The sequence below is a fragment of the Mobula hypostoma genome, chromosome 2, assembly GCF_963921235.1.
Source record: "Mobula hypostoma chromosome 2, sMobHyp1.1, whole genome shotgun sequence".
Lineage (NCBI taxonomy): Eukaryota > Metazoa > Chordata > Chondrichthyes > Myliobatiformes > Myliobatidae > Mobula > Mobula hypostoma.
Window position 1 is genome coordinate 116,870,817 of NC_086098.1, and position 17,182 is coordinate 116,887,998.

The 17,182-nt window shown below is 40.6% G+C and overlaps 1 protein-coding gene across 5 annotated transcripts in view; it reads left to right on the forward strand.

Moving 5' to 3' along the window:
• LOC134342406 (WD repeat-containing protein 26) overlaps window positions 1-17,182 on the forward strand; it is a 159,314-nt gene that overhangs the window by 57,470 nt on the left and 84,662 nt on the right. For all 5 annotated transcript variants that reach the window (XR_010017017.1, XM_063040494.1, XM_063040495.1 and 2 more), the window contains exon 6: window positions 10,399-10,555. Coding sequence is in view for 4 of the 5 variants with exons in the window: in XM_063040494.1 (XP_062896564.1) it covers window positions 10,399-10,555 (157 nt within the window). In the remaining variant the exon portion in view is untranslated. The remainder of the gene's footprint in view (window positions 1-10,398; window positions 10,556-17,182) is intronic.

The window sequence follows — 17,182 nt, forward strand, 5'->3', positions numbered from 1 at the left end:
AGGCTATCCCATGAGACAGAAAATGGCATGTAGCCTACCATTTCTTGGTAAGGCTACTGACACACAGTTCTGATGACCTGTGTTCATTTCTCACTATTGCTGCCTGTGTGGAGTTTGCATGTTCTTTCTGTGACCTGGAAGGACCTTGACCTCCTCTCAGGCTTGGCTTTCCACCAAAAACATTCTGATAGGTGTGTTGAATGGCTGTAGTAAATTGTCTCTTGTGTATTAGGGTGGAATTGATGGATATAAGGAAGAAAGTAGATTGCAGGGAACTAGTCCTGATGAAGGGTCTCGGCCTGAAACGTCGACTGCGCCTCTTCCTATAGATGCTGCTTGGCCTGCTGCGTTCACCAGCAACTTTGATGTATGTTACTTGAATTTCCAGCATCTGTAGAATTCCTGTTGCTTGCAAGGAACTAGATGCAGGAATGGGACTGATGGGAACCAAAAAGATTTTATAAGTGTATTAGAACATTATGAAGTTTTTGACAAGGACAGGCCATTCGGCCCAACAAATCTTGCCAAATTCCTATTCACATGGTGTGTTGAAGTAACTACCGAGTTTAGATTTGGAAGTCTCTAAGGTACTACTCTCAACCAAACTAGGTAGTTTGTTCCATGCTTCCACATTTCACTGTGTAAAGATACACTTCCTAATGTTACTCTGCAATCTCCCTTTAACCAGTCTCCATGTGTGTCTTCGATAATGGAATAATTTTGAAGTAGCAGCTGGCATCCACTTTACTTATACCTTTCTATCACGTCTCCTCTCATTCGACGTCTACTTTGGCTAAAAGATTTAATTATTTCAATCTTTCTTCATAGCTCATACCCTTCTGTCCTAGAATGAGTCTAGTCACCCTTCTCTGGACTCTCTCCAGTGCTTTCACATCCCTTTCACAATATGGAAACCAAAATTATACATAGTTTTCAAGGTGTGGGCTTAAGGAGAATGTCTCTTAACTTGAACTCCACTGAGCATATTGTATAGCCCAACATTCTGTTAGCCTTCCTAATTACTTCTGTGCATCGCCTAGATGTTGATAGTGATGAATCTACCAGGACGCTTAAATCTTTCTCATGCAATGCACTTTCTAACTGAAGACCCCGTATTGTTATTTGTATCTAATATTTCTACCTATATTATATGTAATACTTCACGTTTACTTGCATTAAATTTCTTCTGCCATTTAGCTGCCCACATCTGGTTTTTGTTTAGATTAACTATTGATTCTGCTGCCTGAATGTTATCAACCCTTTCCTCCTAATTTTGTGATATCGGCAAACATTACTAGCTTGTTATGTGCTTATCCAAATCATTAATGTAAATTACAAACAGCAGCGGCCCAAAAACTGATCCCTGTAGAACCCCACTTTTAAAAACATCTAGGTGTGAAAATGATTCTCTTACCATAACTTTTTTTTTGTTTTTGAGCCAATTCTGCACCCATTCACACACCTTACCCTGAACCCCTACCTCCTGTAATTCGATTATTAGCCTCTGGTGAGGAACCTTGACAAAAGCCTCCTGAAAGTCCAAGTAAATGATATCAATTGCTCTATTGTTATCATAAATTATAGTTGCCTCTTCATTGAACTCCAGCATATTAGTAAAACACGATTTCCCTTTTCTGCTAGCATGTCTGTTCTTTCCTGCCTATTCTTTCTTTATTATTGTTTCCATTAACTTAGCTGTGATGTACGTTAAGTTTATTGGTCTGTAGTTACCAGGATCAATGTGGTCACTCTTGTACTGTGGGACAACTTTAACCCATTTCCAGTCCTTGGGGATTTCACTAGACTTCAATTACTTTTGAAAAATACATGTTAGAGATTTATGTATATAATTACAGTCCTCTAAGTACCTTGGATATATGTTGTCTGGTCGTGGAGATTTATTAACTTCAACATTTTCATCTGAAGCAGGACCTCACCTTCTAAGTCAATTAAAGTACCCTTATTTTTCGCCACACTTACTGGCATATTGCTAATATCTTCACAGGTGAATACTTTAGCAAAATATAAGAATATCCACTATATCCTTCTCTGCATAATTTAACACCACTATTATTCCTAATGCACTAAACTTCCTGCTTGTTTACTACTGAAGTATTGAAACAGTCTCTTGGGGTCAGTCTTAGCAACATCAGCAATGTCCTTCTCAATCTTCCTTTTGGCAATCCAAATTTCCCGCTTGATTATAGCTTTCATATTTTCATATGCTCTACAGTTAACATCGTTACCAGTTTTTCTGTATTCCTTATAGCTGTCTTTTCTTCAATAATTTTTTATGTATATCTTTTCTTTATTCTCTTTATTAAGGGGAAAAGAGTAACTGGATTGAGAATAAAATCAAACAAACACAAAAGTATATTTGTATGGAGTTGCAGGGGGCGGGTAAGATCCTTAATGAATATTTCTCCTCTTTTCTCAGTGGAGAAAGACATGAAGACTTCAAAATTAGGGGAAATTAATGAGGAAGTCTTGGGTATAGTCTGCACTACAGTAGAGGAGGTACTGGATATCTTAAAATATATGAAGGTAGACAAATCTCCAGGGCCCAACCAGGTACATCCAAGAACATTTGAGAGACAAGAAATCAAATTGTGTGGGCCCAGGCTGAGATATTTGCATCATCATATATCATGGGTGAGGTGCCAGTAGACTGGAGGGTAGTGACTATTGTACCTTTATTGAAGAAGAGATGCAAAAAAAAAAATCCTGGGTACTATAGACCAGTCAGTCTAACATCTGGTTGGTAAGTTACTAGAGAGAATTCTAAAGAATAAGATGTACATGTCTCTTTAAAGAAGGCTTGATTAGGGTTGGGCAACATATTTTGTGCATGGGAGATCATGTATGAAGACCCTGATTGATGACATCTCCAAGAACTTCAGTGAGGGCTGCACAGTCGATGTGGTAGATATAGGCTATGTGGACTTCAGTAGGGCCTTTAATAAGGTTTAATGAGCTCTTTTGGAAGATTAGATGACATGGAATGCTGGGAGAGCTCGCTAATTTGATATGCAGTTGACTTGATGGATGGAAGCAAGAGTGGTGAAGGTTCTTCTCAAACCGGAAGCCCATGACGAGTGGTGTACCTCATGGGTCGGTACCTGGCCTATTGTTGTTTGTCATCTATATTAACAATTTGATCAAGTATCTGCAAGGCATGTTTAGAAAGTTTGCAGGTGACACTAGAGTAGTTGTCAGTGAAGGAAGTTATCAAAAATTGGGAGAGGATTTTGATCAGCTTAATCATTTTAGTTCAGTTTAGTATGGGATGTTGCATCTGGGAAAACCAAAATGAGGTAGAATTTTTATAGTGAACAGCAGGGCCCTAGACTGTGATATAGAACAGGGGGACCTTGAAGTTCAAGAAGTATGTGATTCCCTGAAAGTGGAGTCACAGGTACACAGTGATGAAGAAGGCTTTTGGCACACTGGCCTTTATCAGTCATGGCACTGAGTATAAAAATTCAGAGGGCATGTTGCAATTGTACAAGATGATAGTGAAGCTGCATCTGGAGTACTCTGTTCAGTTTTTGTCACCATGCTACAGGAAAGTTGTTATTTATTGGTTTATTATTGTTACATGTACCAAGATATTCTGGTTTAAGATGGCACTACTGAAATTGTGCGACAGGTTACTGGTAGTTCAGAAGGCAAGAAATACGACCAAAAACATTAATAAAAATACTTTTTTTGAGGTAAATTGTGTAATGAGGAGGTGAGGCTGATTTGAGGGATGAGGAGCCGTATTGATGTGTTGCACAGTCAGGGTGCAACATGTTTGAAGGCATTTCAGAGATGCAATTGGAGCGAGCGATTTTAAGAGTTGAGGCAGAGAAGTTTTGGTGCGTAAGTGGGTGGATCACTCTAAGCATTGAGCCAATTTGAAGAGATCGAGAATGGCTTCAGACTGAGTGGCAAAGTGTAGGCCCTTCACCCAGCAGGTGATGATCCAGTGTTTGGACAATTTAAACGCTGGCCCAGAATGACTGAAAAGACGGGATGTCAAGACCGGAGGTGATGGTCGAGCCAGTTTTGCTCGCTCTCCCGCAATGTGTACTCCTCCCTTTGTGGTGCTGAGGCTGTGAGTCTACTCCAGCTGCTACACGCTTCATGTCTGCGAGCATCATAGCGGCTTGCCTTGCTATTTGATGAATTTGAGGCTGAGGCTTTGGGCCTACTTGTAGCCTGTGAGCCAGTAGGGTTGGTCAGTACCATCTGGGGGGAATAATGCTCAAAGTGATTTTTGGCAAGGTATACATCTCTAGAGTTAGAAAATATGTGATAACATTGCACCAGTAGCTTTATTACTTAAAATAAATAATCACTTTTTGTATATATTCCATATTAACATCAGTACAGCAGAAAATGTTACCTCACCCCCCCCCCCAAAAGGTAAAAAAAAAATCTTATTTGGAGAGATTTCTGGAGTTTTATCAATGTCATGATATTTTCCATATCAAATCAAAACAATCTTAAGCTTTTGTCATAGCAGATAGAATTACAGTACAATAATTCAAATGTAGGGTTCCACATGGCCATAACCTAGGCCCCATTTGGTTGTAAAATGAATATTTAATCAAAGACTGCTTTGCATACTTTGTTTTCCATACTTTCATAACTTATTAATAATCAGTAATTTTCCAAGTCTTCCACATCTTCATCTGAACTTTCCACACTCTCTGAGGTGGATGCCTGGTTCTCACAGCCTGCCAGTCTACACATGCCAGTACACCTGAGGCCATTTGCAACACACATACATCTTGGGAGTGAACATTTTTTTGGACAGTTACAGGCCAGTAGATCCAGGACGGCATCGTGTGCTGGCTAGCCTTCCATCCAGTGCACCACCAACTGTTCAGCTTCCTCTTCTCTCTCCATCTTCCATCCTCTGCCAACACGGCTTGGCACTTGTAGGTCCTTCTCCAAACATCTTTTCCATATACCAGCCTGGTAGTTGGCTCACTGTGCATGTTTTATTAAGTAGTCCTTGCATAGTGGGAGTTGATGACTTGCGATTTCACCTTTTTTTTGGCACAGAAAAGGTGATACCTGAGCTAATTGATCTTGGTGGTCAATGCTTTTGGGGCATACAAGAGACATGTAAATGCCTTCAGTTTGTCCATCAGTTCTAGGGAGAGGTCCCATTCCTGACCCTACTCTAAGAATGTACCCTGAGTTTCCCTGTTGCTGGTCAGAAGTTTTAGGGCACTTGTCTTCCCTTTGCCTGCAAAAGCACTTACAGTGTCACATCCTGTATATGTGTGCAACCCGATGAGAGCCCTACAAACCTTTGTGCCAACAGTGGCAGCAACTTTGCTGATGTCTACAAGCCTTGTACGGGTTCTAATGCCACACTTCTGGAACAATGGGGCCTCAATCTTGTCACAAAATGCTAAAGACATAATAAAGACATCTGTGTCTTCTGAGCAGATCATTACAGATTGGTATCCCTCTCTTGTGGCATGGGCAGCATGGAGAAGTAGGCGGCCATCCGCTTCTTGTTGACACTGAAGAGCTGACACCTCCCCATTGTCTTGAGATGTGATTCTGTAACATTTGTCATTCACAGTTGCATACAGAATCTTCTCCTGTAGCTTTACTCTGTATGCAGCTTTCCTCCATTCATGGGCTATGAAGCTAATGAGACTATTTTTGTTTCTGACTTTGGTCAGGAAGCTCCTCCACTGCCTCACCATCTGTGTGCCTGTGATACCTTGCAACTCATGGCCAGTCTCTTCACCCCATAGAGATCTTTCACTATTCTTGATAGAGTTCTCCTTGTATGTATTGAACACAACATCTATTCTGCTACTCTGACTGCCTTCCCTCAGAGCCCTACCCAGAAATGTTGTGGCAACATCTCTGAAAGTAACTTGATCACCTTTCACTCTTTGGACCAAGTTCATTCCATCAACCACTGTAGCAGAGTTTCCTGGGAGCTGGACTTCTACTGCTACATTTTTCTGCAAGGTTGTGGCTTTATTTGTCTTTCTCAGCAATCCTTCTGATGTGGACAGGGCCCAGGGCAATGGTCCAAAAGGATGAGAAAGGATATCCTCCACAGGTAGACTGCGCCCTTGTGCCATCACTATGATGCATCCAAACAAAGACCTGTTTGCTTTCAAGATGATCGCCCTCCCATTTGATTTCACTTCTCTCTTCTTACACATATCACTGAATGTTTTCAGCTTGTTGGTTTTCATTGAGTCATTGAATTTCTTTGCTGGTGGGTCTTCCTCCAGTCTCTCACCCTTGAAGGTTGCATAGCATTGCTCACCAATCTCATATGCCTTAATCAGGTCAGAGGCAATGTCCTTAGGGGCTGTATTTGCCGTAGAAATGCTAGTGAGGTCCAGCTTCTCTGCAAATGGGTTGACCGGTTCATGTATGAGGCTAACCACTGCTGAAACTGCTTCCTCATCTTTCTGGATTCTTGGCCACTGTAGCTCCGCATGACAAAGCTCTGATTTGTTGCCTTGCACCATCTCCTTTAACTGTCCCAGGAATGCACTGCGGTGCTCAGCTGTTAAGTAGTAATGCTTGATAACTCCAGCATTCAGGCTGAACCGTGATGTGCCTCCAGGAGTCTGTGTGTCTTTGTTCACTGTGGCTTCAATAGCCTGGTCCACAGCGATCTGTCCAAAGGGGAAAGCTACCACCACTGCAATGCTATCACTAGGGGGATATACCTTGCCAAAAATCACTAAGACTTATCTCTTCCCCCCCCCCCCCCAATGGTACCGGTGGCCCAAATCTGGGGTCCTGGCTCATGGGCTATCTGGTTGCTCCAGGGATTCAGGACTGTAGACTCAATTTGGTTCAGCATGCTGCTGCTTGCTTCTATTGTTTGCATGATTTGTGTTGTTATTCTCTTTTGCTGTACATTGGGTGCTGGTCTTTTTTTTAAATTATGTTCTTTCAGGTTTCTTGCGTTGCGGCTGCCTGTAAGCAGATAAATCTCAAAGTTGCATAATTTATATATACTTTGATAATAAATTTACTTTGAACTTTGAATCTTTAAATCTTTCGAAGATAAAATGAAAAAGTTGTCTTGCATACTGTTTATATAGATCAATTTTTCCAGAGTGCATTGAGTTAAGATGAGGTAAATCATTAAAGTGCAAGATCATAATGAGGTCAATCATGAGGCTAAGAGTCCCTTCTTAAGAGGTCCATTCAAGAGTCTGTAGCAGTGGGATAGAAGCTGTCCTTTAACCTTGTGGTAAGTGTTTTGGTGGTATCTGCCTGATGGGAGAGGGGAGAAGAGAGAATGTCACGTGCGGAACAGTCGCCATACCAAGTCAGAATGCGTTCCACTACACATCAGTAAAAATTATTAAACGTCACTGAATTTCTGTGGCTTCCTGAGGAAGCAGAGACACTGGTGAGCTTTCTTGGCTGTGTCTTCATTTGGGCCAGGACAGGCTATTGGTGATTTTCACACCTAGGAACTTGAAGTTCTTAACACTGTTGGTGTAGACTAGAACATGTGTACTGGTCGTGTTCTGAACTCTTTGATCAGCTCTAAACTGGAAGGAGTGCAGATGAGATTTATAAGGATCTTGCCAGTGGAGATACTGGGTTATAGTGAGAGATTGGGCAGGCTAGAGAACTGAAGTGATCTTTTAGAGGTGTATAAAGTCATGGGGGGTGGGGTGAGGTGAGGGCAGAGGTAAGGTGAATACACTTAGACATTTTCCCAGGATTAGGGAATTGAACTAGAGGGCATAGGTTTAAGGTAAGAGGGTAAAGATAATTGGACCTAGAGGGGCAATTTTTTTTCTTTACACAAAGGGAGATATGTATGTGGAATGAGCTGCCAGAGGTAGTGTTGAGGCAGGTATCGTAACATTTAAAAGACATTTGGGCAGGAACGTGGATAGGAAAGGTTTAGAATGCTATGGGCCAAATGCTAGATTTGATGGGGCATCTTGTTCATCATGAACCAGTTGAGCCAGAGTGCTTGTTTTCAGCTGTATGACTATGGATAACTTAGAATCAATGGCTGAAATACCTCTTATATTATAAGAAATATCAGAATGTGTCATAGAAAAGTATGTTATTTATGTCAGCCCACAAACGAGAAAAACATAACCTTCTTGATATGGTTTAAAAAAAACTGGGTAATGATATTCAGAATCAGTCATCCTTATACACAAAATGCTGAAAGTCACCCATCTTACACAGTAACCAGTTTGGAAGGTAAGTGGTATTTGGCTTTTGTTATGATGAGATTTGAATACAGGACTATAGATGTTTTATTGAACTTGTATACATCCTTGATAAGCTTTATAAATACCCTGACTCCTCAAACCTTGTCCCAACGATCAGCAGCCATGGGCTCCTTTAAGGAGCTGCCGCACACTGAAAATTAAAATAAATGATGCCCACAAAGCAGGAGAAGGCTATAAGAAGATAGCAAAGCGTTTCCAGGTAGCCGTTTCCTCAGTTCATAATGTAATTAAGAAATTACAGTTAACAGGAACGGTGGAAGTCAAGTTGAGGTCTGGAAGGCCAAGAAAACTTTCCGAGAGAGCTGCTCATAGGATTGCTAGAAAGGCGAATCAACACCCCCATTTGACTGCAAAAGACCTTCAGGAAGATTTAGCAGACTCTGGAGTGGTGATGCACTGTTCTACTGTGCAGTGACATCTGCACAAATATGAACTTCATGGAAGAGTCATCAGAAGAAAACCTTTCCTGCGTCCTCACCCCAAAATTCAGCATCAGAAGTTTGCAAAGGAACATCTAAACAAGCCTGATGCATTTTGGACATAAGTCCTGTGGACTGATGAAGTTAAAATAGAATTTTTTGGCTGCAATGAGCAAAGGTATGTTTGGAGAAAAAAGGGTGCAGAATTTCATGAAAAGAGCACCTCTCCAACTGTTAAGCACGGGGGTGGATCGATCATGCTTTGGGCTTGTGTTGCAGCCAGTGGCACAGGGAACATTTCACTGGTAGAGGGAAGAATGAATTCAATTAAATACCAGCAAATTTTGGAAGCAAACATCACACCGTCTGTAAAAAAAAAAGCTGAAGATGAAAAGAGGATGGCTTCTACAACAGAATAATGATCCTAAACACACCTCAAAATCCACAGTGGACTTCCTCAAGAGGTGCAAGCCATGGCCCTCACAGTCTCCCAATCTGAACATCATCGAAAATCTGTGGATAGACCTCAAAAGAGCAGTGCATGCAAGACGGCCCAAGAACTAGAAGCCTTTTGCATGGAAGAGTGGACGAAAATCCGCCAAACAAGAATTGAAAGTCTCTTAGCTGGCTGCAGAAAGCGTTTACAAGCTGTGATACTTACCAAAGGGGGTGTTACTACGTACTGACCATGCAGGGTGCCCAAACTCTTGCTTCAGGCCCTTTTCCTTTTTTGTTATTTTGAAACTGTAAAAGATGGAAATAAAGTTTTCTTAAAATATTAAAGAAGTGTGTCATCTTTAACTTTATGTCCTTTTGGAAATCAGGTCATCTTTTACTCGCGTAGCTATTCACAGTAATAGAAATTTTGACCGGGATGCCCAAACTTTTGCATGCCACTGTATATACTTTTCATTGAGAGAATTCCATAAAGATTCACTTGATCAGTTAGTGATGGTGTTTTTTTTTTGTATAGGAAATGATTGAGTAGACAAGGCCTACATTCTCAGAAGTTAAGAGGAATAAAGGGAAAGATCATCAGAATATTAAAAAAAAATAGGGTTTTGACTGGCTAGATTCAGAGTGATTCTTCTTGCTGAGGAGTATGGAATTGGTAATCACTGACTCAGAAATTTATTTTACTTAGACAATGGTGAATGTTTGAAATTTATGCTAGAAGTCTGAAGGCTTAGTTGAGAATTCAAACAGATTTTAGAATATTTAGAGAATCAAGGGATAAGTGGAAAATGCAAGAAAATTGTATTGTGTTAATACATAGATCAGTTGTGATCTTATGGATGATGTGTACACAGAGAGGGCCAGATGACATATTCCAGGTGTTTCTTATGTTCATGCTCACAGCTAGGCTTTCGTGTTTATAAAGGACTGAGCAAGGTTAACATGATTCTGTCAAGTCAAGTAAGCAGAAAATTTGCTGTATTTAGGTTGGGAGCTTTAATCCTTTGTTTATTCACATCTAAAGTTGTGTGCGTCAGATTTGTCTTTCCAAGTCTTCCCCAGTTTACGAATGCCTGACTATGTACAGTCCATATATGTGAACAAGCTTTTTTGGTATTAGAATTGCGACTGCATTTCCAACTTGAAAACTGTTCAGATTATGAATGGTTCATGGGAATTATAACTAGGGAGGACCTGTATCGGATATTTTTGTTACGATTCCTTTACTCATCAGAGTTAAATCAATTTTTATTTGTTGTTTGTTTTCCCAGTGTACTTGCCCCCATCAGTAATGCTACCTCCACGACGCTTACAGACTTTACTGCGCCAAGCAGTGGAACTGCAGCGGGACCGGTGCCTATATCACAATACTAAGCTGGATGGCAATCTAGACTCAATGTCTCTGCTTATAGACCATGTTTGTAGTAGGTAAGGAATTAATCATTGAATTGTGGTTTTAAATACAGTACTATTGCATCTCCAAACAACTTGAATGTAGTTCTTTACTCTGATTAACTGCTCTTGTGCGGAAAAGATCAAAAGCCATTTTGTACCACCACCTGATCTTGCTTCTCAAAGTAGTTGCAGCTCAACAAGGAATATCATGCACAAGACTTCAGTAAAGTTTCTTGAATGTCATAAGAGGCAGTATAGAAACAGACCTTTCATCTTACCATGTACATACCAATCATCTTGTCTACCTATGCTAATTCCATTTACCTGCATTAATTCCATGCTCATTCCTACCCAGTTATCTTTTGTAGTTTGTCTTTTTCCTGCCACTACACCTCTGCTAGCTTATTCCAAAAGGCAACTCCTCTTTATGTGAAGAAATTACTCTTCAGATCCCTTTTAAACCTCACTCTTCTCACCTTAAATCTATGTTTTTTTTTGTAAAACACCCCAGTGTGTGAAACAGACTTTGGCTACCTACCTCATCTGCATCTCTCATAATTTTATGTATCCCTGTCATATCACTTCTCCACCTTCTTTGTTTTAAGGGAAACAGATCCAACCTATCCAGTCTCAATAACTCAAGTTTTCCAATCCAGGCAACATCCTTGTGAATATTTTCTGTATTTTCTCTAGCTTTTTACTCAGTTCATTTCTTTATGCTGAAAATAGAAGCATAAAATGCTAGCAATACTCAACAGTTCAGTCAACTTTTGTGGAGAAAGAGTTAGCCTTTTGTGTTGATGACTATCTAGATCAGAGATTCCTAACCTTTTTTGTGCCATGGACCAATGCCATTAAGCATAGGGTCCATGGACCCCAGGTTAGGAGCCCAGACCTAGATTAAACTTAAAAAGTGTGCAGATACAATGGAATCAAAAGGTTGTATAGCACAACTGTAGGTAATTATCTCATTTAAAGGAGAACAACAGTTTTTTTTTTCAGTTTTCCACAGAGTACCGTCCTGAATTCTATTTTCAGATCATCAGTGTCCTGAACTAGAGTGGTTGTCATACTATAGGAGGCAACTCTGCTGGGCTAAATTGATAGCCAGGTGATACTTCACATTGTCATTTCTGAAATTTTTTTCACACAAAACTGTGACAAAGAAAATTCCAGATGTATCTAGTCCCCTCACAGTGCAATTTAAATTGGTCCTTAATCTGAATGTCCCTTCCATTTTTTAAATTCATTATTCATTCAAGGACTGTGAGCGCCTTGGGCTAAGCAGCATTTAATCGCCTATCCTTCCTTCCCTCAAGAGGCCTTGGGCGTTTGCAGTCTTAGGGGTGTGATGATAATCACCATATTGTTCAGGAGGGCATTCCTGAATCTTAGCCAAGCAATAGTGAAAGAATGACAACATATTTCCAAGACTGGGTGGCACATGATTTAGAGGGCATCTTACAGGTGGTGGTGTTTCCATGCTTTTGCTGGCCTCTCCTTTCTAGCTGGTAGAGATCATGGGTTTGAAAGATGCTGTCTAAGGGTTTAGTGTTGGCAATGGCACTGAACGTTAGGGATAATAGCTGGATATTCTCTTGTTGAATATTATCATTGCCTGGCATTTATATGGTGTGAATGTAACTTACACTTCATCATCCAGGTCTTGCTGTATTATGATGTGTACTGCTTTATTATCTGAGGGGTTGCAAATAGTACTGAACATTGTGTACATTTTTAAACTGTTAGAGTCTATGATAATGCAGTAAAGTTTCTTTTGAGATATATTGGTGATTATTTTGGAGCCTTACAGCTGTTTTAATGGTTAAAAAAAAGAACTGGAATTGCAGGAGATATTCTGCAGTTCAGGTAATGTGGAGTAAGAAATAGAGTTAATATTAACTAGGGGGATGTACCCATCTAATTAACGAAGGGAAAATAGTAGCTCCAGTTCCACTACTAGTACTTGCATTATTCTCTATTTGAGTTCTACTTTTATTTTGTTCTTTAATCTAATTAAAGTTGAATTACTAGACTTGAGGAACTTTGAAGATGTGGATTGTTATCCTCTTTCCATTTTTAATTGTGCATGATGTGTAGATGCAAAGTTCATTTGGTATGTCCACGTTACCTGCAGCATTTTTGTGGCTGCTTTTATCCATTCTTTGTGAATTTTTAATCATGCCCATTATTCAACTGCCATCCCTGCTAATGCAATATCAGCAACCTATGGCCTTCTGCATATAATATCAGAAGTCCCAGCTAGACATTTCAGGACTCCAAATTACTTTGATCATGAAACAAATGCACTGCCTTGCATTTATTGCTGGTCACTAGTTGAACATGAAAATTGTAGCTACCATCTTGAAATGCTGCAGTCTTCTGAACTTGTTTTCACAATGTTGTTCCAGAATGTTAGCTTGATGTTATAAAGCCTGATGGTTTGTCTGAAAAACCAAACATTCTTAGGAATATCCCAGGGAGATAATTGCATTCCTAAGGCTATTTGATTTTGTCCTTCGCAATGATAGAGACCATAGGAAAAAGTGCTGTTGAAGTGATCTTCATGCAAAATTATGCCTGTAGATTGTATATACTAGAGCAATGATGACTGAGATAGTGAATTTTGATTTCAGTGATAACAATATTTCCTGCTGTGGTTATGTACATCAAAGTAATGATTTCAAGATTCTGACTTTGGTTTAGAGTTGGGAGATAAGTTAATTGTATCAGGGTATAGTTTTAATATGTGTACTGTGTTGCTGATAGTAAGCTATCGATTATTTGTCCTTAGTTTTTCTTTCTGATTCCATAGTCTTGCATGCTTAACATGTTCTGCTTTTGTTAATTATAAGGAACTCCCATCTTCTCCCTCTCCATTGGACCTGAAATGGTAACTGTTTCTCTGTCTATTTATGCTGTCTGGCCTCCCCCCCCACCCCGTGTTCCCAGTATTTTTGTGTGCTTTTACAGATTTCTATAGTCTGCGGTTTAGTTCTTTTTTGATTTTCAGTGCTAAGTGGATGGTCTACTCTTGCGTTCTCTTCACATCCACACCATCAAAGAAGTTTTGAGCTACTTTGATTCATTCTTTTGATATCAAGGAGTGACTAAAAGCTGTGAATGCAGCAAAAGCTATTGAAGCAAACAATATCCTAGCTGCATTGCTCTGTTCCAGAACTAGCTATACCTCCAACCAAATTTTGGCAATAGATTACTTGATCTACCAGATGCCATCTACTTGATAATGTGGAAAATTCCCTAGGGATTTCTTATTCATAAAAAGTGAAACAAATCCATTCTGGCTAATTACCACCAACTCAGACTGCTCCCCATCAAGAACCAAGTTACGGAATGGTTTATTAATAGTTTTATCATTTGTCACTTACTAGTGATCTACGCATTGATGCCTGGGTTTGGCAGCCAAGGTACAGGACACAGGAAACTGGTGTGACAGTCAGGAAGGGGAAAGGGGTTAAACAGCCTGTGCAGATTTGTCCCTGTGGCCATCCCCCCTCAGCAACAGGTATACCACTTTGGATACTGTTGGGAGGAGTAACCTAGTGGAGGAAAGTGACAGCGGTCAGGTCTCTGCCACTCAGTCTGAGTCTGAATCTGAATCTGTGACTCAGAAGGGAAGAGGAGAGCTGTGGTAATAGGAGAATTGTTGGTTAGGGAAACAGAAAGGAGGTTCTGTGGACAAGAATGAGATACCCAGATGGTGTGTTGCCTCCTTGATGCCAGGGTCCAAAACATTTCAGATTGAATCCTCAGCATTCTTAAGTGGGAGGGTGAAAAGCCAGGGTCATGGTCCATATAGGTACCAATGACGTAGTTAGAACAAGTGATGAAGTTCTGCAAAGTGAGTTCAGGGAGTTAGGTGCTAAGTTAAAGGGCAGGTTTGCTACCCATGCCACGTGCTAGTGAGTCCAGAAATAGGAAGGTTATACCATTTAACACATGGTTAAGCAGTTGATGTAGGAGGGAGAGAGTCAGATTTTTGGGTCACTGGGCTCCCTTCCAGGGAAGTTGGGACCTGTACAGAAGAGATGGTTTAGGTTTACAGCTGAACTGGAGGGGGAATTAATCCGAGCTGGAAGGTTTGCTAGTGCTGCAAAGGGGAAGGGGGTTAGACCAGTGTTGCAAAAGGATGGGAACCAAAGTGCCAGAACAAATATTGGAGAGGTTGTGGAGACAGATGTTAAGACCTCAGACAAAGTCAGGAATCAAAAGGTTGTGTGTGATGCGACTAACATCCTGTGCTGTGTATATTTCAATGCAGGAAGTATCATAGGAAAGGTAGATGAGCTCAGGGCTTGGATCAACGCATGGAATTATGATTTGTAGCCATTAGTGAGACTTGGTTGCAAGAGGGGCAGGACTGGCAACTCAATATTCTGGGATTCTGTTGTTTCAGACGTGACAGAACAGAAGGGATTAAAGGAGGAGGGGTGGTGTTATTTGTTGGGGAAAATGTTATGGCTGTGCTCAGTCAGGACAGACTGGAGAACTTGTCTAATAAGGTGTTATAGGTAGAACTGGGAATAAGTTATCTTATAAGGTGCCCTTTAACTTAGCACCTAACTCCTTGAACTCACTTTGCAGAACTTCATCACTTGTCCTAACTATGTCATTGGTACCTATATGGACCATGACCCTGGCTGTTGGGTTACAGGCAACCCAACAGGCCGTGGGATTTAAAGGAACAAATTTGTAGAGAGATCGCAGACTGCTGCAAGAAACATAAAGTTGTTATAGTAGGTGATTTCACTTTCCACATATTGACTGGGATTCCCACACTAAAAGAACTAGATGAGATAGGGTTTTTCAAGTGTGTTCACTTAATCAGTACATAGAAGTTGCATTGAGAGAGTGTGCAATACTTGATCTGTTAGGGAATGAGGCAGTGCAAGTGTCAGAAGTTTGTGTTGGGGAACACTTTGTATCTTGTGATCAAAATGCTATTAGTTTCAAAGTAAATTTGCAAAAAAGATGGGTCTGGTCCGCATGTTGAGTTTCTAAACTGGAGAAATTTGATGGTATCAGAAAGAATCTGGCAAGTGTGGATTGGGACTGGCTGTTAATTGGCAAGGCTGTACTTGGTATGTGGGAGGCCTTCAAAAGTGAAATTTTGAGAGTACAAAACCTGTATGTGCCTGTCAGAATCAAAGGTAAAGATATCAGGTGTAGGGAACGTTGGTTTTCAAGAGATATTGAGGCCCTGGTTAAGAAAAATAAAGGTGGTGTATAGCAGTTAGAGGCAGGTAGGAACCGATGAGGTGCTTGTGGGGTTTTGGAAATGTGAGAGAACACTTAAGAAAGAAATCAGATGGGCTTAAGGAAGGCATGAGATTGCCCTAGCAGACAAGCTGAAGGAGAATCCTAAGGGATTCTACATGTATGTTAAAAGCAAAAGGATTGCAAGGGACAAATTTGTTCTCTGGAAATCAGAATGGTAATCCATGTGTCGAGCCAAAAGAGATGGTGGGGCAGATCTTAAATTGATTTTTTTTTTGTGTCGGTATTTACTCAGGAGACAGACACAGAGTATATAGAAGTGAAACAAAGCGACATCAACTTAATGGACCTTATACAGATTCCAGAAGTGGAGGTATTCACTGTCTTGAGGCAAATTAGAGTGGATAAATCCCCAAGGCATGACAAGATGTTCCCTTGGGCCCTGTGGGAGACAAATGCAGAAATTGCAGGAGCCCTCACAGAGATACTCAAGTCATCCTTAGCGTCTCTTCTGGAGGTTTGGAAGATAGCCGGTGTTGTTCCGCTGTTTAAGAAAAGCTCTAAAAATAAACCAGGAAATTATAGGGCAGTTGTTGGAAGGTATTCTGAGGGACCAGCTATGTAAGTATTTGGATAGGCATAGACTAATTAAGGATGGTTGGCATGGTTTTGTGCATGATAGGTCGTGCCTAACCAATCTTAGAGTTTTTGAGGAAGTTACCAGGAAAGCTGGTGAAGGCAAGGCAGTGGATGTTGTCCACATAGACTTTAGCAAGGGCTTTTGACAAGGTCCCACAAGGGAAGTTGGTCAAGAAGGTTCAGTCACTCGACATGCAAGATGAGGTAGTAAATTGGATTAGATATTGGCTTGGTAGGAGAAGCCAGAGAATAGTAGTAGATGGTCGCCTCTCTGTCTGGAGGCCTGTGACTGGTGGAGTGCCGCAGGGATCAGTGCTGGGTCCATTGGTCATCTATATCAATGATCTGGATGATAATGTAGATCATCAAATTTGTGGATGATAAAAAGGTTAGGGGTATAGTAGACAGCAAGGAACGCTATCATGGCTTGCAGCAGAATCTGGAGTAGCTGGAAAAATGGCAGATAAAATTTATTTCAGACAAGTGCAGGATGTTACACTTCCAGTAGGACCAGCCAGGTTAGGTCTTACACAGTGGATGGTAGGATACTGAGGAGTGCTATAAAACAAAGATCTAGGAATACAGATCCATAATTATTTGAAAGTAGTGCCACAGGTAGATAGGGTCATAAAGAAAGCTTTTGGCACATTGTCCTTCATAAATCAAAGTATTGAGTACAAGAGATGGGATGTTCAAGTTGTGCAAGATATTGATGAAGTCTAATTTGGAGTATCGTGTGCAGTTTTGGTCACCTACTACAGGAAAGATGTAAATAAGATTGAA